Below are 21,503 nucleotides of genomic sequence, written 5' to 3'. Positions count from 1 at the left end.
GTGGGGTTTACCACCACTGATAATCCTCCATTTTGAAACACGGCATGACCAAAAAACAAAAGACTTGGAAAAAAAAAAACATTTATATGATCAAAAATGAGTGATTAAGCCAATAAACTCAACAGCGAAGTGTTTACTGAGTTTAAAAAGATATTTTCGCATGGAACTAAAGTTAAAGTCCCTAATCAGCAGAGACACATGCCATCACATGGCAGGGAGAGGACATTGAAAATGGACCAAATTGCAGCCAAGAGAAAGTCTGAGATGATCCCACAACACGGGTTAGTCATTAATATGGTGCAATGTGGGGCAGCTTGGTGGCTAGCATGTTGCCTTCAATTTACTTACTACAATTTTTTTTCTTTTCTGTTTAAATATGCAACAGGCTTCAATTTGCATGAATATCCAATAGACAAAGAACAAGAAAATGAATACCAGATGATGTATTTAAGCCATTATTTTTCACTAGTTTAAAAGAAGACATGTTATAAAAGCAAAATAAACCAGTACCTCATAATTCTTTATGAATAAAAACCAACTGTGTTTTTGCCTGAAGTCTCTTGCCACATCACGCATATAGCACAGTTTAATCAGCCTTGCACCAAAGTCAGTTCTTACGAATAAAACAATTCTCTTTTACACATAATTGTAGACACACACACACACACACACACACACACACACACACACACACACAGTTACGTAAGCTGTGATGGTTTGCGAGCAGCAGGTTTGAATAATGCGGAGTGAAACCTGGCATTAAAAGGATTAGCAGCCAAAGAAAACACAGTGCTCTGTCCAGACATCAGAGGACAGAAATGATGCTCACATCAGCAATAAAAGGGGGAGAAAAAGGCTGTAAGCATGTCCAAATGATGCACTGATACTATGGGCCTCTATACAGGATTGATTTTAATGACTGGTAACTTTATAAGTTGTGTGATAAATTTCATTAAAAGAAACAAAAAAAATATTTCTGACATCTGTAAAGTGGTCCTGTAAAGTGACTGATCAATAAATCAACTAATATCGACCTATCACAGATATATCAGCACCGTTACCCCACACAGGTGCATTGTATTTGTGGTGGCAGTTGGAAAAAGGGCCCTGCATTTACATGCCAAAGGAGGGTCACCCACGCTTTTCCAGTAAAGTAGTAAAGAGTATAATTTATGATGATAACTGATGGTTTAAAAAAAAAAAAAAAAAAAAAAAAAAAAAAAAAAAACTGCTTTGCAGTCGATTCCTCATCCTGCAGGTGAACTCTTAATTCCACCATCTACAACTGCAGGCCATGTTCTTCTCTTCAGCCTCAGTTTCAAGCAATTCCAGTGCAGAGATCGTTCATGAATGACAAAGAAAGTAAAACAAAGAAAGTATCAAAAACGTGATTTTTGTCATTTGTGCACCACCACAGTGAATTTTAAATCAGCTTTAATTCAAAGGGTTTTGCGATTACAGCTATTTTTACACATAGTCACCCAATTTTCATTATAGGAACCATTTGCTGCAATTGGAAGAAAATTTGCAGTCAGTAGCTGACTGCCCAAAACACCAAACGCTCTGCCAGACCTTTATATCAGCCGCTTTCAGATGCTGCTTGTTTGTGGGTTTCTCTGCCTTCAGTTTCAGTGTTTCTTTCTGTTAATTTTTAATGCTATGAGGGAACAGGCTGAAAATCTGCACTACAAACTGCATATAATATATATATATATTATACTATTTTATATATATTTGAGGGGTTTTTTTAACCTCCCAAAAATCAAATCCTTAAGCGTCTGTGAGGGTGGAAAACTGAGTCACACTGATGTCTGGGTTACAAACCTTTACAACTCACACCTGCTACAGAGTCACCACTTTAAAAGCTATCACAAGGTGTTATAAGTGTGTTTGTGTTGGCTGGTGGGAGGCTGATATTCTCATACAGACACACAAGTCTGACTGAGTCATCTGCACCTCTCATGCCCTGCTCTACATCTCAACAAATTTCCCTCCATATTCAACAGGTTTCTCAGCCAAATCAGGGAAAGCAGTGGGCAGAAGCAGCGGTACTGAAATTCTTTTTGGCCAGCGGCATCAGCACAGTCATGTGTTTCTATTTTAGAACTGATGATGTGCATTAAACAATGGTCTCTCCTAGGGATGGGCATTATTCTAATGAATAGCCAGCAGCTAATAGGATGTAACAGAACAAAAACTAATGACACCATGCTACTAAAAAGCAAGCGCTGTACTCTTTATGCACAATTATAGCTTCTCACATCGAGAACATTTAAGATGCACTTCCTGTTTGCACTACAAGAGATATTGCATATGTTAATTGAGCAATACGATTAATGCACGAGTTCAGACATTCTCAGATGACAGAGTGGGAGATGCTAAAATAGCTGGGAGAAAACAGGAAATAAAATAATAACCTCCATGATAATTTTGTGTCCCCATTTTCACTTTTCCACCACCAGACCTGATGTGGAGGGTTTTGTCTGAGCTGTGATATCATCATCTTTTAAGGAAAAGACTGCAGCAGTGGTCAGCTGGCTAGTGCAACAAAGTTTTAGATGTCATATCTCTTGGTAACATCAACCGTCACAGTCAGTCTACACAATGCCTGTGGAATATTGAGCTCTGAGTCTATTAGGGCTGCCACAAACGATTATTTTGATAGTCGACTAGTCACCGATTATTTATGCGATTAGTCGACTAATCAGATCATCATCCACTGGACATAAAACTACAGCTTATTGCACCAGCAGCATCTGCTCTTATATAACTATCATTAGCTTACAGCTTTAAGCTTTTAAGGTGCTAACTAAAAATAAAGACAAGATGATAGTTTATTCAATTTTAATGAAATTTGCAGATTGTTTCGGTAAAGTTTAATAAACTCCTTGCTATCTAAAATATAACAGGACACCGGAGTATATTCTCCAGCATCTCACACTTCTGATAATCAGTTGTCTGCTTGAGGTTTATTCAGCTGTGTAAAAACTATAACTTTAATCTCAGCCAAACCGATTTACTCAGGAACAAATAAAATACAAAAAAAAAAAAAAAGGCCAAACAATAACATTTTTAATTTATCTAAGTGACTCATATATATTTAACCTGAGTCGCGAAAGATGGCGGTGGGTTTGAAAACAATTTGCCGGGAGTCCGGTGTTCTCACGGCGCTAGTGACCTAGCCCCCGGCTAGCTATCGAGCTAGTGGGTAACAGACGTCTCCGAAAACGTCGGAGCGCTTTTGAAAATATGTGGTGTCCTGATAAACTGAGCAGATATTTGAGGTTTACACAGCTACATTCTCGCCTGAAAATATGTTAAACGTTTATTTTGTGACCCAGAAAGAATAATAAGAGTAATATTAAAACTAACTAGCTACCGCCTATGTTGGAAACTAAGGTGGGCCGCGCTATGAATTCTGGGACACAGCTGCTTCTTCTTCTTCGGGGTTTAACGGCAGCTGGCATCCTTGTACATGCTGTGCTGCCATCTTCTGTTTCAGTCCGTTATTACACTCTTAAATCCTGCTATTATTCCTGCGTCTTTTGCGATCTTACAAAGCTTCAAACGACACGTCGACTATTAAATCAGTCGTCGACGATTTTGATAGTCGACGTAATCGTGACTAGTCGACAAATCGTGGCAGCCCTAGAGTCTATACAGCGATTTTCAAAACTGTGAAAATGAGAAAAGCCTCATTTCAACACTGCCAGATTATTATCTATTTCTATAATGTAACAAGCAAGCTAGATATAATTACAGCCTGTTACATTTAGTTCACAGAAGTATGACTTTGTGTTGATCAATATGGTGAGTTTACACTGCGTATTATTACCAAACAGATCAATCACAGGCCTGAGGTCTGTGTAGACACATGTCTGGGAAGGTGCATGGGGTTATGGTAAAGTGTATAGACCTACGCCACAAATTTAATGCAGCACTATAAATAAAGCACAAGCCCCTTAAAAAGGTTAGGGCTTTTTCAAACCAACAGCTTAACGGTAGGATAAAATTATCAATAATCAAGTAAAGCTATTCAGATTAGCATCTCCACTGCACACTTTCCAGTATTTCCTAAAGTTAACTTTCCCCATCTGTAATGCATCTTGAAAAAAAAAAAATGCAAAATCCTGAAACATTTGCTAAGAGCAAGGCTTTTAGTTCACATCACAAGTGCAATACTTCTGTGTTGCCTACTGTTTTCTCTCACCATCACCTATCAAACAAAGTATCCTAAGCATTTCCTTTTGATTAATTTGGTTTGCCTTCTACATATTGTTGCTTCTCTCCCATCCCCCCTTTTGCTGCTACCTGCAAACTAATTTTAACTGTGGAAACACAAATATAAACACTGAAGGTTCAGGGAGCAGCAGAATTGATCAGTGATGGATCACTGAGGAAATTGGGTGCACTAAGATCAATAATGCTTTGGTCTTTCCAAATCCCTTAGGCTTCTTCAGAACAACAAATGCCTACCAACAAAAACACAATGATACAAAAATGTGTCTTTGTATCTGTTTCTTTCTTTTTTGTAATGTAGGGGAAACAAAATGTTGCTATTCAGTTTTTCTTTGCCTAGCATCAGCTGACAGAAGAGGAGCAGCAGATCAATAACTGGAAATGTTAAGCTCCAATCCCTGACCCAGTTTCCTCTTTGTACTCATGTAAGATTACAAGTGAAGACACGAGGACGGAGCACTGAGTGGATTAGCCAATGATAGCGCCACCGTCACCGCACCTAAACCCCTGACGACAGCGGAGCTATCATAAGCGCGGCTTAATGAGAAACCAAACAACAAAATGTTGTTTCCTGCAAGCTCTGTCACGCCACTTTCACTAAGACGACCCTTATCTGGATATTTCTGTTTTTGTATCCAGCTTCCTCTCAAAAGGTTAACGAATATAAATGTCCAAGCATAGCTACAGAGACAGAGTCATGTGATAACTATGAGAAGTATTCTCCGACTAATTACAGCTCAACAGTGCCAGCTAGTGAAGCTAGGAGGCGTTGCCATATATTGGTTGGTACATATACTGTTTGTAGCTTGTCAACATGAGGATCAGATAAGTGAGTCTGGGTAGCTGCTTGACTGCAAAACTATCAAAAAGATGATTCATAAAATACTGTCTGATTTACCAAAAAAGCTAAACAAACAAGAGATCTGCAGCAAAGTGGAAATAACAGCCCAAGCCCAACACAACCACATAGCTTTTACTGTAAAATCAAAAAATGACAATAAAACATCAGCACCACCCTGCGGCGACAACCAGGATGCAATTTAACTTTTCTCCTGTAACTTCTTGAGAAAACTGGCCTGAAAACACCAGGGTCTCATCATCTCTCTCATTTCTGCCTCCTCTGTCCTTCTGCCTGTGACCAGGAAATTTCATATCACTACAGCATGTTGAAGCATCTCAACTCCCATAATGCATCTGTAGGAAAGACTACGTTGGCACACAGGTGGCATAAACAAACCACTTCTGGAGGATGACTCTTTAAACGACTAGTCCAATTTTCTGCCCTTCATCATGCATGCGATTACAATTCATCTTGTCATGAGTGTCATTACATTTACATGTTACATGTTCAAGTCACCATGCTGATATTTACTTGACTAAAATTGAATTCTTTGTTCCTCGTTAATAAAAAGCTGTTGTGGTGTGAGCTTTAAACATTTCTAGCCTTTTTGAAGTGGAAAAAGTGTGTGAAGAAGTGCTCTAAAAGGAGCCAAGGACTCATTTTCTGCCTCACTTGAGCTGGACTTCCTAACCTGTGGACGAGATACATCCGAGTGATATTTGGGAAATTTTTAGTAAAATCAGCAGTAAACATTGAGAGATGAACCAACACACTGCCCTCATATTAGACTTTGATCTTAACAAGTTGATACTAACAATTTATTTACAATTACACCACGAGGCACACCATAAGTGACTGTGACAAAAATACCCTATTCCTACAGTTCCTAGCCTTCCAGCCTATTACATTACATTTCCCTAACACACAGTTATAACAGCATAAAGAATTTGATAAGAAGCTGTTACAGGCATTTGTTCATTCACGAGTGTTCTGAGCATTGAGCTTAAAAGGAAATTAATTTCTCGTTGCTTCACCATTTCCTCCCATTTTACAAATATGAAATAAAATAAATAACTGTTGACTGTCACAGACCAGCAAGGCGAGGCTATACTCCTAATGCAACTGCCCGTTTGGGGATGACCAGGAGGTATTAGCTTGTGCACACTGCCATCTGCTGGTACATTCCTGCAGCCAAACTTTCTCTAATTCAGCACACTCCACACATCTTTATGGTGAATTGCTCCTCAGAGAAACAATTCAAATTTGGCATCTCACAAACTGACTTGTGAGCTGAAGTTCACCATTCTCAAAAACAAACCTTCTCTGACATTAAAAAAAACAAAACAAAACTGAAAGGTTTCTTTGATACTCCAGAGAATTAAACTGCCTGTGAAACTTTGATACTCATTAAAGCAAAACATCTCAAAAATTATAGAAATAAAAACTGCCATAAAGAGATTCTGATGTAATTTAGATTGTGATACACCGTAGGCCTGAGGCATTTTTTCTTCATTATAAATTAGTTTATGTATAAACCTAGTCAAATGACACCGATTTCCCACACATATACTAAGCCTATTTCCAGACAAAAAAAAAAAAAAGATTAATGAAGGAAAAGTTTGTGGTCCTGGCTTAGACCATGTCTTGAACCAACACCTAATGAAGAGTAATCTCAGCTCTTGGCTGCTGAAAACTTATAATAATTTCCCAGATTATATTAACTATATTAACATTTCTCTTTGAAGCAGCCTCTGCTTTCCAATTATAACTAAATGAAAATACAAATAAAATATCTGTAATAGGTTAACATCGCAGGATTTAAAAATAAAACAGAATAAATAAGATGATTGTTCCCTAATGTAGACCTGCCTCCGCCTGCCCTTGTAACAGCCTCTGCTACAGTTAACAGGACAGTACAAACGCAAGCCTGTGATCTTAGACAGTTAACTGCTCATTATCTTTTCAGTCCGGTCTACATGGGAAGGTCACCTATATTCACTTCAAACACCTATCATTAATTTAGCATGAACACATAATAATAACCAGGTGAGTATATTAACAGCGAATGTCTACCAACTGTTTATATTAGGCCCCATATAATTTGCTCAGGTACTTACAGGCACTGTGAGAAAATATTAGTGTACCGTTTTCACAGCCAACCCTTCTTTTCATCAAGTCTAATCACACCTTAAAGCATTAAAGCATCCGTGCAGTAAAGATGTGCATTTCTCACATTTCACCACTCATTGTCCTCAGTCACCCCAGTGCCAGAGCTTTCCCTGCAAATTAAAATAAATAAATAAAAATCTGGTTCCCACAAAGAAAAGTCACCAGAGCTGATTTTTTTTTTCCTTGTTTTTCTTGTGGAGTTAAAATACATGTCAAATAGCCAAAGGAAAAGAAAAATGACATGAACATGCTTTAATTCTTCCTTCTTTTAAGGAAAAAACTGCAGTGCTCCTCAATCATCTGACTTTACAGGGCTTTCCTCATCTAACAGCAGAGTTGAGATTTGTTAAATTAAACTCTTTAATCTACTTTCTGGAAAAAGTGCTATGATTTTCTGTCATCCACACCTGCTCTTCTGAAAGTGTTAATCCATATATTTTATATGTAATATAAATACATTTAATATGTAATGAATAACAAGTGCTCTTGAAAAAGTGCTGTTAAAGAGACATTAAACATATTTTTAAAAACAAAACAAAAAACCCAACATTAAATGAATGGGGAAAATATAAAAGTAAATGGGCTATGAAACTCAAAAACAAGAACCATTCCTGGACCCAGGCAGGTTAAACGGAACATTTCTTACTGTAACGAGGGGAAAAGTTGATCACAGTTTGGAAAAACTGGTCTTTAAAACAAAAACAACCTCTGTTTGCTCAAAAATTGGCCATCCTGCATGTGCTGAGGAATTAAAAAAAAAAAAAAAAAAAATGTTTTACAGGTTATGAATTTATAGCTCTACTGCATTGCTTTTCCCTCCCAGCAGGACAGCTAGCTTGCCTGAAAAGGAAGACTGAAAGAAGAATGTATTTAGGACTCTTAGATTTAAATGTGCTTCTTTCAGGACTAGAGGCAGCATTCAAACCATCCCTTGACAGTCCTAGTCTGCATCCAATATGATGATCCTGGTGTCTGTTGGCAGTCGCTGCTTGTTAACCAGCAGGGGGTAGTACAGCACTGTTTACAGAGCTCAAAACTGCACACAGAGACACAGTATAGTCAGAAACCGTGCCAGTAGCTGTCAAAAGTTAAACTAAGAACAAAAAATAAATAAAATAAACCAAACAAACAGTCAATCTCTAGTCTAAAGACATCTGAAGTTCAAAATAAACTCTTGGTTTTTTGTTATTAAGTGTGTGCATCCAAGTGCATGTCAACACAGACGCACAAGTAAAAAGTATTACATATAAATATTTGTATACCTAAGTATTATATGGGAAATGGTCTAGTACAGACACTGAATTACAGGACACAGAAAAGTATCTCAGCGCTTTACTCATGCTAATAAGAGAAGCAGCTGCCAGGACTTTTGGGGGGGGGCCTCCGGCAGCGTAGAGCTCCAGCAGCGTAGAGCTCCAGCAGCCTTCCTCATTCAGCCACAGAGCATAGAGAAAGGGATTAGCTCACACAAAGCCAGAGTGAATGAATATTGAAGCCTATGGGAAAGCACCCTGACTGACTGAAACTCTCACATCACCACAGCCAAGCAGACAAAGTATCAAACTGCACTAGCCTGAGATAACCCAACACTGTTTAGCTTTGGTATTTATAGATAAGCCTTTTATTTTAACTCATTTCCAATCAACAGGATTCTTAAAACATTTCTCTGCTGGCATCCATCCTTTTTCAACTTGTGGCAACTGCCTTAAACCAAGAGTTCAAACAAGTCCAAAAGAATTTCTTGCACATAGTGACCATGTTTAATAGTAACACCCACCATAGTAACAGTAAATATATGACAAAATACAGAAAAGCACAACAGGCCCATTTAAAGTGGCATAGCTCTACCTCCAAAAACCTAAAACGTTTGCCGATTTTCTCATAACAGCAAACTGATTATCTATCATTGTTCTGTCACAATAACAATATTAAGGCTGTTCCTGCTACTACTTCAGTAGTTATTTAAACAGTCCAAACGTAACAAAATGCTCACAAAACATTCAAAAACACACAGTCAAATGGACAAAGTTAAGCACTGGCCACACAAATATTACATGAATGTGTTTCACAAGGCTTCAGTCACATTGTGATGTCAGTTTACCTTGGACAGCAGAAATAAAATATTTTCAACATCATATTGCAGAATTTTTACTTCTTACAGCTGTCTTTAACCTCGCTCATTTGTATCACAGGAGAGACGAGTGGTACTGTCCGTCGAACCTGCAGCCCCAGTTAGTGGCAGATAACTTCTACTACCCATTAAGACTTGTAGTAACAACACCACAGCAGCTCTTGCAAATGTCTTTCACCGATACTTGATACACTTGTTTTTCCAAGCATGCTTAGTCATTCCTTTAGAACAATTTAAAACAATAACAACTGTTGGTGCTGACTAGCATGGGCAGAAACATTTAAATTTCAATGAGCTGGGCACACCCATGATGACAATCAAGTGATAAATGTAGTGATTAATACCCAACTTGTCTTTTCTCTACACAGGATACAACACCATTTAGATGCGTCATGACTTTTCAAAAATGAAATCCTGATACAGCTTCACTAATTACACCAGATATCGTGAGTAGTTGTATAATTGTTACTTTGGTGTTTACAGACCACCTCCATTTTAATTTGTTATACAATAGCATCATTGTTATTATTTGTTGTAGGTTCCCCCCCCCCACATTTTCTCGATACATTGCGATAAGATTGGGTTGTTACAATATCATAGTTTTACATTCACAATAACAGAGAACTTCACATATCTCATAGGATCCAGCAACACTATAGAAAATGATTTGAAAATAGTCTGCAGGAATGATGAGAGCATCAATCGATGGAGAAAAAACAAAAGCCTCACAACTATCAATAACTATGTCTCCGTTATCCTGGGATGACCTTTGGTAGCTGTGCTGTTCGGCTAAGAGCGAACAGAGACATAATGACAGCAGCAGAACAAACACTATGAAACACATGGAGTACAAAGAGGAAGCAAACTTACGCCTATAGCAAAGTCATGCACTGCATTTTTGCTTCTACATGTGTGTGAATGTGTGTGTGTTAAACTCCTGCAGCTGACTGGACAGTGCTCTGGCCACAGGAATGCCAGCCATGATTCAGCACATTGCCTGCATGTTTAGGGGGGATGACAGTGGCGGCCCACTAAAGCCTAAAAATAAAAATGCGTGACTGAAGATGAAATCAACAGCATTTTAAAATTTATGCATACACCCAAAAAAAAAATGTCTCATATGCTGTTCGCAACAGGAGATTTAGTGTTTGTATGTTAATCCCCTTTTCTTCCACGTTTTTAATACAATAAACTTTCCAAACAAATAACTGTAACAACACAGCGTCTCTGGCACAATTTCCCCCAACAATGTACACATTTAGATAATAACAATACCACGTCGACATCAATATGCAGTGATGAATCCTGCTCTTGTTTGTAAAACAAAATCTAACTTGTGTTAGTTAAACAATACATAACAGCACCAAGTAAACTAATATTTCTCATCCTGGGGTTTAGTTCAGTCAGGATGAAACAGGATTTTGTTCACTGAATGGCCCAAAGTAACAGGAAAAGGCACATACGTCTGCGCGACAACTGAGCTTGTGTGTAGTTACCTCCAGAAATACAAGAGGTTTTGCCAGCTTTCATTTAAAACTATGGTAATCATAATGGTCAAAAACAGCATGAAAAAAATAAAAAAATAATTAAAATTTATCTGGAAAATGTTCAAGTACTCCATCCACAAGCATCACCACCACCAACTTAAACCAAAGGATAGCCTCCGAGAACCAGCTGCATCCCTGAAGTGGTGTTCAATCAGCATCTGTGAACGTACATTTCAAATCTTTAACAGCCAACCTCGCACGGCGCTTTGCTCTGCTGATGAAGTTAAAAAAATTTTTAAAAATAAATAAAAAAATACACTTTTCTGCTGAAACCACTGCTGAGCTAACACAGTGGTCATACTAAAATGAATGAGGCAGGCTTTTTTTTTTTTTTTTTTTTAAAGGGAGCTATTGTTGGTCCGAACAAGTGTATAGTGTGTTTCAAAGTGTGAAAGCTTAGGGGAATGTGGGCTGGTTGGCAGCATGATGGCTATCTCTGTTGCAGCTGTTTTGAATGTAATCTTCCCCCTGGCAGTGCAGGGAGCGTGCGTGTTGTGCCCGTTGCTCATTGTGGGGAGATCAACGAGATCCCTAAAATTCACAGCACACAGCGGAAGTGACCTGAGCTGACCTGACCCAAGTTAGTCAGGTCTACTGGAGCTGGTTCAGACTACTTGAGGACACAGCAGACGGGACCAGATGGAACCAAACTGAGCAGAGTCGCTCACTGCTGCCTTTCATCGATTCGACTTTCATTTATTATTGGCACTGACTTAACAGACCTAGTGTCCAGATGTTCTGGTGGGGTTTTACAGAAGAAATCTCTCTTTGTTTAGGATTGTAACAATTACAAAGCAATCTTTTTTCTTTTGTGCGTTTTCTGCATTGAAATTTGCTTCTAAGCTCTTGCTGTATGATGGGTTTTTTTCCTCTTCAGTTGCAGAAGCATGATAGATAGCTATGGGACACTATTCACAGATTTTATTAAGTGAAGTATGGCAATTCCTGGGTTCCCTTGATAGGATTTTTTCATATTCTTGGATTAATACAGAGAATAAACTCTGTGGGAAAAATGTTTATGATGCCTGAACATTTTTGTTATGCAAGATAATCTCACCCAACTCACTTTTGCTGATCTCTAAAGTTTAACTGCCACTGACTGCACAAGGTATACCCTTTAGTTACGCATTTTATGCTGCACTTAACTTATAATTCACCCAACTGCAAGCACCTACCAGAAGTAGATACATGCCAATCTGGGTTTTAGGATTTACTCCTGTGACTCTGGGTTTTGTATTTCTTTTAAAAAGAAAAAAAAAAAGCGGATAAATCTAACATCAAAGTAGCAACAGGGAGGAAAACCAAAAACATACATATCACCTGTGGATCTTTATTTAGTAAATGCCTTTGCTTACAGACTGCCTGATTGCTTATGCTTCAAAAGTAGGGAACATATATTCTCAAACTGTTACATCTGTAAACTTACACAAGTCAAAAGTAAAGTTAGAATTATAGTGTCAGTGGCAAATATTAGTGCTAAGGAGTGTATTGACTGTTGAGCCTCCTCACTCACAGTTCTAACTATATGAATACATAAACATTAATTTAAAAGTTAATGATCCACAGCTATCTGTCACACAGGACATAAAACTTTTTGAAACAAACAATTATCTGCACATTATTAAAATTTATACCACTGAACAGCATGTTGGACATAATAATAGCTAGACAGGCAGCATAGCAGCCTGTTAACAGCATTCAACATTCAAGACCAGTGAAGGCAAATGGAGGATAAAGAAAAGAGACTAGAGGTACCAAAATAACTTGTGACCAAAAGAGGAGCTGCATCTGCAGTTTGTCTTGTTCTCAGTTCAAAGAAGGCCCGTCTCATTTTGGGTTGTTTTGTCTATCACTGTGCTCTCACTGGGGGTCAACTCGTCCCACAGGTGAGGAAACGACGATGTGTTACACAAGGCTTACAGGTGATTTTCCTCACCACAGGTTAGTTTTTACAGCAAACTTTAAATCCAAGTGGCCTCATTCACATTAAGCAGTCCGACTTTTAACGTCTTACTGATAATCCTTGTAACTGGTCCCAATTATGTTTCTGATAGCGTCACTCCTCACCTTGGACAACTAATAACCAAACCACAGCAACCTTCTCACAAACAAGGAATTTATCAGTTTCAAAATGGATCAAAAGCCTAGATCAGTTTTGCTTTGTACAAACTAGAAATATTGTAAAGGTCAAACCAATTCTTTAGAACAATATAACTGAAAACCTCTTTCATTAGATATAAAAGCCTAAGCCCCAGACCTGTCAGATCAGAGAATCAATTACTGTTACAGGTTTCATCCAGGCTTAAAACAAAGGGCAAAATGTGCCTTTATTGTTTTAGCCAGACCACTGTGGAACAAACCTCCTCTTATAAGATTAGCAAACTTAGCTGCTTAACAGAGCTAGGGTCCCAGCGGCAGAGGGCGCTGCGAGGGGTCTAGGCATCTCCCTGGCCACCATCTCCACCTTATCCAGGGGGACACCAAGACATCCCCAAGCTACCAAGAGACAATCTCTCCAGAGGGTCCTAGGTCTTAGCCTCTTTCCACTAGGACATGCCTGAAACACCTCACCTAGGAGTCTAAGAGATGTCCAGGAGGCTCTCTAATCAGATACTCGAACCCCTTAACTGGCTCCTTTCAATGTGGAGTAGCAGCATCCGTACTTCGACCTTTGCCTCATCTCTAAGGAAGAGTCCAGCCACCTTTCAGAGGAAGCTCATTTCCATCGCCTGCTTCCACAATCCCATTTTTCCTCAACCAAAGCTCATGGTCATAGATGCAGGTAGGAATGTTGATCGAGTGTTAAGTTTTAGAAACACCTTAAATTTTTACTTTTTCCTTCCCTTACTCATTGCTTGGACATTTTATTTTTGATTAATTTGATATATTTTGGACCGTTTTTTTATCTTCTTCTTTTTCTAAAATATAGACTTATTTAAATTAGCACTGATTTAGCAAGATGCTATAGAAAAAGTTTTTGCATTATTCTTAGTATTACAGGCAGCCTGTTAAGGACAACTCTATGGCCCTTTGAAAAATACTGTTAACAAAGCCAAAGAGCCATTATTTATGGTTTTGGTTGTCTGGTGGTATTTTTGTCCACTTATAAAAGCACTTTCATGCCACTATAAGTCATACACTCATGACAGGGGGGGAAAAAGTGTGACTCTAAACCTAAATAAGCATTTGCTTAAATAAAAACTTCATTAGCAATACAATGTGAAACCACCAGAACCTTAAAAAAAAAAAAAAAAAAAAAAAAAAAAAAAAGACCATAATTACAAACTTTTGATCACATGTTCCCTTACTGCCATATTTACATCAATTTCAGTCCAATCGTATTCAAGTATTCAAGCTATAATCACTGTTGGTACCAAGTTTTTGTAATTATTATGAATTACACTGTATTACCCCACTATATCCTTGTTATTATCAGGCTGTAATACACAGTGAAAATATCACTCAAATCTGAAAAATCCACACAGGGGCCAAAACCTGGGCAGGTATCACATTTTTTTGAGCAGTTAGAACAATCTCCGTGACAAAGTGCCGTCACAACAAATGGCCCAAAACTGCTGTAACGTTCAGCCGTGCTCTCTTTATATAGCACTAAAGTGTTTCACTACAAGTAAACAGCAATTGTTGTGTGTTATGCTACTGACACCTCCCTCAATCCTACCACACATACAGACCGAGCCAGAGAGCACCAGAAAACAACAGAGCAACAACATGCTGTGTATGAGCAACAGAGGCAGCGAGAGGGAGGTCTCGCTGAGTATTTACTATCACTTTTTAACCGGGAGGTGAAAGTATGAATGGCAGAAGGAAACTGAACACTAAGATTGTTCAGGGGGGGACCAGAAGTTAGCAGAAACCCTCTCAGCGCAGTTTACTGTCTTAGTCTTCTGCTTTGCTGGTGTTCTCTGCTCAGATGCGTCATTGATTTTGTTTGTGTCTGCCCCGTTCTTGCTGATGGTTTGTTTTTTCATCAATAAACAGGACTGTTTCACTTAAGAGTGTGGTGGGAAAACTAATGGCCTGTAATGGATTGTGTTTTTAGTGTGCCTTTCATCTGAGAAAACTGCCCTCCCAACCTGAACATGCTCACACGGGGACAATAGGCTAACCTTCGTGACAAACAGCTCCATCTATTATTATTTTGTTTCCTCATTATAGAGAAAAAAGTTACACTGCTGCCTAATTCCACAGTGGGTGCATTATTATAGAGTGGACTGAGTTTGTTGGGCCATAATAAATTTAACAAAAGCTAATTCTTGCTCGCTAAAGCTAGTTAAATATTAACTAGCTTTAGCTTATATATTTACATTCTTGCTAGCCAAAGCTAGCAAGAATGTAAATATATAAGTTACCTCACACGCTGGATTCATAAGAGGTCTCATTTTCCCCCCTCTTCAATCCAAAACTTTTCATACCTCCAGCAAATATCTTTTCATAGCCCAAATATCACAAGTGTTGCTATCAACAAAATAAAACGAATCCCTACTACTCCATTTAAATAAATAAACCAAGCATGTGGAATAACATCAGAATTTGCAGAATCTCCAAAGACGTCACCACAAAATTAAGGATGCGCTGACAGTGAAATTCAGTGAACATACTGAAGCCAACTGCCAACACAAAGAAGAATCTTTAAAGAGAAAGACATGCTTTCTCTATGCTTTGCATTATCTGAACATGTAGGTAGAAAAATAATGTTGCAGATAAACATCAACTGAACCAACTGTCGCATTCTTGTAATTTTGGGAAAGTTTTAAGGTTTCAAAATAGGACTTAAGAAAATAACAGGTGGCATCGCAGCAGCTATGTCCATCTTTAAACACTGCAAGGATCTAGTGAATAGATAGACATGAATGAAAAGTCCCAACCCTAATGACGTCACTCTTCTTACATTTGACTTGCTGGGAAACTTATTGCAACATTACTATAACATGTGATGATTATCATCATCATCATCATCATCATCATCATCTGCCCGTTAGCTAGACGCAACATGTATTAGTGTGTATATACATTAAAAAAAACAAACAAAACAAACCCTGCATTCTCAATGAGAAAGTAGAAATATTAAAATAAATAAATAAAATAAAAAACTAGCACTAGTGTGTGTGTGTGTGTCTTTTTTTTGTGCTTCTCCTGTGTTATAGTGTCACACTAATTTGTCTCTTCTGCTTTGCTCACTGTTAGCATAATAGAGAAGCAGACAGGTTAAGTGAAGATTAACACTACTCCACTTGACATACACTTGTGTACATCATTACCGTAAGTGCAATGAAAGCTTCCCCACAGATGTTAATCATTCTAAAACCAAAAGAGACATTGACCTTAACGTTTGACATTATAACAATCCCTAAAGCTTTGCAGCCTTGGCAGGGAACCTAATACAGACCCAAGTATTAGTCCCCCACCAACTTTATGTTACAGGACAAGATTTCACCCATAGTCACTGCCTGAGAGAAAAAGCACCTTTCTAGACAATGAGGGCCAAACTTGGCACTTCTAGATTCTCAAAACATTCTGGCCTGGCTGGTAGAATATGTAGGTTGCATATGCCAAACTACACAGACAGGGGTACCTCTATCACAAATTCTAGCTAACAGAGACTGGTACAATTGACCATAAAATAATCTCTGTCTTCAAGAAATATAACTTGCCTTTTCATTTTGATGGTTGCATCCACAGACGCGCAGAGATATGGGGCAATTGAGAGGGAAAAAGAGGCAGACATGTCGAGAGCAAGTTGATCAAAGCAAGTCAATAAACTGTATATCCAGGCATTGATGGGATTCTCATTTCCCAGTGGGTCCTTTAGTGAAATTACAAGCAATACTGCTGAGGTGAGACAAAGGCACAAGAGAAATGCCAATAATAGTTAATAAACTGACCATTTTAATCTCAAAAAAGCAAGAAAACAAATAAAAAGGAGGCTCAAGTAGAGCAAAGTGTAATTGATGAATTGCCTCATTAAAGCTAAAACAAAATCAACAAAAAAAAATTGTGTTACAGTGGTGTGAAAAAGTGATTGCCTGCCAGAAAACATCTTGATTATCGCCAAGACTTGGGAAAATAACCCTGGACTGACAAGACAAAAGTTGAACTTTTTGGAAGGTGTGTGTACCATTATATCTGGCATAAAAGTAAGAGCATTTCAGAAAAGGAACATCATATCAACAGTAAAATATGGTGGTGGTAGTGTGATGGTCTGGGGCTGTTTTGCCACCTCAGGACCTGTAAGACTTGCTGTAGTCTGCTGTCTACAAAAACATCCCGAAGGACAATGTCTGGCCATGTGTTCGTGACCTCAAGCTGAAGCGCACTTGTTTTCTGCAGCAGGACAAAGATCCAAAACAAACCAAGTCCAACTCTGAATGGTTTAAAAAATAAAATAAAGACTTTGGAAAATCTTGAGATGCTGTGGCATGACCTTAAAAAGGCATTTCATGCTCAAAAACTCTCCAATGTGGCTGAATTACAACAATTCTGCAAAAATTCTCTACAGCACTGTAAAAAACTCATTGACACTTATCACAAACACCTAATTGCAGTTGTTGCTGCCTAGGGTGGCCCAACCAGTTATTTTTCCACATGAAGGATTGGATTTTTGTTTTCCCCTTAATAATAAACACCTTCATTTAAAAAAAACTGCATTTATACTTGTGCTATCTTTGTCTAATATTTCAAACTGTTTGAGGATCTGAAATATTCAAGTGTGATAAACACCCCCCCTCAAAAAAAAAAAAAAAAATAATAATAATAATAATAATAATCAGGAAGGGGCTAACACTTTTTCCACACCACTGTATATTCATTTCTGACCAAACTTTTACAGCTTGCCAATCTACAAAACCTCTGGTCACAAGACTCAAATACACACAAATGTGAAGTCTCACCTCACGAAACCACTTCCTCACATACAGGATGAGCCATGAGCGTGGGAGCATGCCAGGTTTTACTTAAAGTTCTGCACACAGGAACATTTGACATTCTGTTTTTAATCACTATTAGCTGCCAGTAAACCCCAGCAGTGGCATCCTCACACTCACTCACACACCTCATTAATAACTCGCAGGACAGACTCAGGATATGTACAACAGACAAGCTCCCTCATTCAAAGAGACACATGCAGACAGATGAACTGGCACTCTGAGGACACCTAACTGTTAGCTTTGGCTCCGGAGGGGTTCGTGAGGACAGGGTCATCCCACATAACAAAAACTGAAAATTTGGTCATCAACAGTCACAGAGAAGACCACAGGAACTGTCCAACCCTAAATACAGCTCACAGATTCCCTGTTCACAACATACTTGTACACATATTTCTACCAGACAGAGAAAGCTAAGAAAAAACATCTCAGTGACAGCCTCTGCACAAAATGACCATAATGTTTCAGCAGAAATTTAAAGTTAGAACAGTCATTCCTCTGTTACTGCAACTAACGTTAGGGCAACAATTCAATAACAGTGGGCAGGAACTGTTAGTGACTGTTAAAAACATAAGTGTTTCAAAACTGTGTGTCCAAAACACAAAAGGGCACAATGCCACAATGTTAAGCCAGACCAATGAGCAAAGCAGTTCCTATGTTATCTGACATGTGGTCAGTTCCTCTTTTGATTGCAGTTTAACAAAGGGCACTTCTGACAGCCCATTTTTCCCCAAATGACCACTGAGACCACATCAAGTGTTTCTTTGTTGTTTAAAACTCAGCATAAATTTGAAATTCTATTTTGAGAATGAAGTTGAAATGCTAAGAATAAGGTCAGCTTCCACACTTACCCTTGTTACCACTCTATTTATGTTCCAAAACAGAACTGAATTTCTTGTTGCCAAAAGACATTTTCAAGTATCATGTCACTAATTAATCTGCATAAGGCCTTTTGTAGAGGCTCTATATCTTGGGGCAACCTTTCTCAAAAGTCCAGCTAAGATATCTAGCTCCTGTAATACTGACCATGCAACCATTTTTCTTTAGGTGGAGAGCCGTGTTGCACTGGTGGCAAGGCTGCTCAATCATTGTGGTCATTATTGTAATCTTGATTATTCAATAATTTAAAAACCATGCAGTTGATCACAACTGCTGTTCATTTTTTGTCTTGGTAATAAGTGATGCTTTTAAATTAAGTTTTATTTTAACCCAAGAGGGTTGTCATTTAACATAACTTTACATAGCAGTTTTGTAATTAATAGATTAATTTACTGTGTTTTGTCTGCACAAGTCCAAATATAGAATCACAAGGGAAATACCTTTCTTGAAGTATGCCTGTTATGCAGTCACGGAAGTGCATTACTTTTGTCAGTGAACATGAAAGAGAGGCAGAGATATCAGTAATACAAAAAAAAAAAAAAAAAATCTCAGGTTCACAATTATTTGTGAACAAATAATTGCTTAGATGATTAAAAGCTGCTGCCTTCAGTAATTTGCAGCAGAAATACTATAAATTAAAAAACAATAATCATTGGATTTCGAAATTACTTTTGCATTCATTTTCACACCACCACTTTTGAGCTTTTAGGGAGGAGCCATGAAAACGAAACTATGTGGGGGAAAAGAAATACTGCAACGTTTTCATTGGTGTACAAGTGAAAAGATTATCATCAGTTGCCTGTAACTGCCTCAGTCACCAGGTCTCACCTTGTAGCTACCATGAAGGCCTCTTGAGCTGTGCGAGGTAGCTAAGCTGATGCATGGGCTTCTTTGTGGCAGCTACTCTTGTTACACAGGCTTTAAAGTCAAAAATACCTGTTAGCCCAGGTCTGAAACTCTCTCAGACCTCATGTCTCCTACCAAGCTCATATCTTTTATTCTTTTTCCCCCCTATCAATTTTTTTTTCTTCCTATCTTCAAGGAAACTTGCTGTAAAAAGTCTGTTTTCTGTAACTGTACAGTGTTGAAATTACTGACAATAACAAGCAGCATGTTAAATAACTGAGCTTAACCAACAATTCGGATTATTATTTTGCCATAATCATTATTTTGCCATAATCAAAAAGCCTTAAGTTAAACTAATTTCTCATGTTGCATTAATGTACAGTGCCGGTTATCTGTTGGGTTAAAGTTGTTGCCAAGTTACCTGTCGAATGTCGGGCCCAGCGTCCTGGACCCACTCTTTGTCTCACTTTAGTTGTAAAGAAGCACAATGTTAGACAGGGCAGGTAACAGCCCTGCAAACCAGCACAGTTCTGTTTTATTTTCATCTGCAAAATGTAGGCCGCATCAAAGTAAACTCGCTTAAAACCACCTGACCGGAGACATGTTTATTTACACTATGCACAGGTGTTTGCAAGCACAGAAGGTAGCTCGTCCTAGCACTGTTAATGTTAGCCACACAAGCCACTGTATGGTGCAGACTGACTAGTCTAAAAGTAAGAAAACAGAGTCAAAATATTACCACTACCACTGATAGCAGGTAAACTAGACAGAATGAGTATAATTCACAGAGATAATCTGTAAGCAGGGCTTTGGTATGAGTGCTGATTAAAGACAATAATCCACCTGATCCCACATAGATTTCAAATTCCTCAGAGTTAAACATCATGTGATAAAAACAGTCACCCTTTAGTATCTACCCAGCTGACCCATAAAGGCAACCCCCCCCCCCCTCCAAAAAAAAACAAACTAACATAACTTCCATGTTACCCTCCACATTCCCAGCTGTACCTGGCATCACTTCGCTAAGCGCTGACTGAGACTCAGATATGCTAAACATCCCTAAAGCTATGAGGGCAAAGGTGACAGTAACACCAACATATTCGTAAGACTTCAGATTGTTAGGGGTGACGGAAATGAAAGCAAGTCCCTCGTGCTGCACAGTGATTAAAATTCCTGTCTAACCTCAAAATATGTTCTTAAAACTTCTTGAGGAATTTCCAAAGGATTTCAAGTTTGCCAGTAGCAGAGAGAGAGAGGGAAAAGGCTCTTAATGAAATCGATAAGCTTTCACTGAGGAAAAAAGGAGCCATGTGCCTTCATTTTCATGTGAATAAGCAACCTGGCAACTCTTGTTTCTTTCCTAAAGACGAAAGGGCATTTCAAGACTTGCTTTGACTACAACACAAAATTGACAATGGCTGTCAGTTTATTTCATACCTGTCTTATTCTATTGCTTATTAAGTCATCGACAACTGCTACTGTAATTTCTGCTTTTCAACAACAAAATGTGCTGAGAGTCTCTACAGGGAACTGTGCGCCCAGCAGAAAATGTGCCCTGTAAGGCAGACAGCCGGGATTTCAAGCAGGCGGGCGGGTGAGGTAAAATGTTGAATCACTGCAGCCACTTGATAAAGACAAGAAACGTCACATCCAGCTGAGCCCTGCGTTGTATCCCACTGACAGAGGACAGAGAGAGTGCAGCAGCTTGGCCTCTGTCGGCTGGTGATCTAGGATAACAACAACACTTTTCTTCCCTCACAGCTGCAACATTAAACAGTGAACTCATTCAGCTTCAAACAGACTTAAAATGCTGAGTACCATCACACAAAACTCTTTTTTTAATACAAAACAAAAAGAAAGCCATAAACCGTTTGCAGATAATCAAACAAATATAAGTGAGAAAAGTATAA

General features: G+C 38.5%; 1 protein-coding gene across 3 annotated transcripts in view; it reads right to left on the bottom strand.

The window, feature by feature from the left end:
- LOC113007558 (TSC22 domain family protein 1-like) overlaps positions 1-21,503 on the bottom strand; it is a 39,958-nt gene that overhangs the window by 14,932 nt on the left and 3,523 nt on the right. The window contains exon 2 of one of the 3 annotated variants that reach the window (XM_080290354.1): positions 1,190-21,320. The exons of 1 other annotated variant lie outside the window; for it this stretch is intronic. In XM_080290354.1, coding sequence (XP_080146480.1) covers positions 21,206-21,320 — 115 coding nt within the window. In that variant the 3' untranslated portion in view covers positions 1,190-21,205. Of the gene's footprint in view, positions 1-1,189; positions 21,355-21,503 lie in introns of those variants that run through there. One more of the 3 variants, XM_080290355.1, reaches the window with a different exon arrangement.

Source organism: Astatotilapia calliptera, chromosome 16, assembly GCF_964374335.1.
Source record: "Astatotilapia calliptera chromosome 16, fAstCal68.1, whole genome shotgun sequence".
Taxonomy (NCBI): Eukaryota; Metazoa; Chordata; class Actinopteri; order Cichliformes; family Cichlidae; genus Astatotilapia; species Astatotilapia calliptera.
The sequence above is the reverse complement of the archived record's forward strand: the minus strand, read 5'-3'. Positions and strand labels throughout refer to the sequence as shown.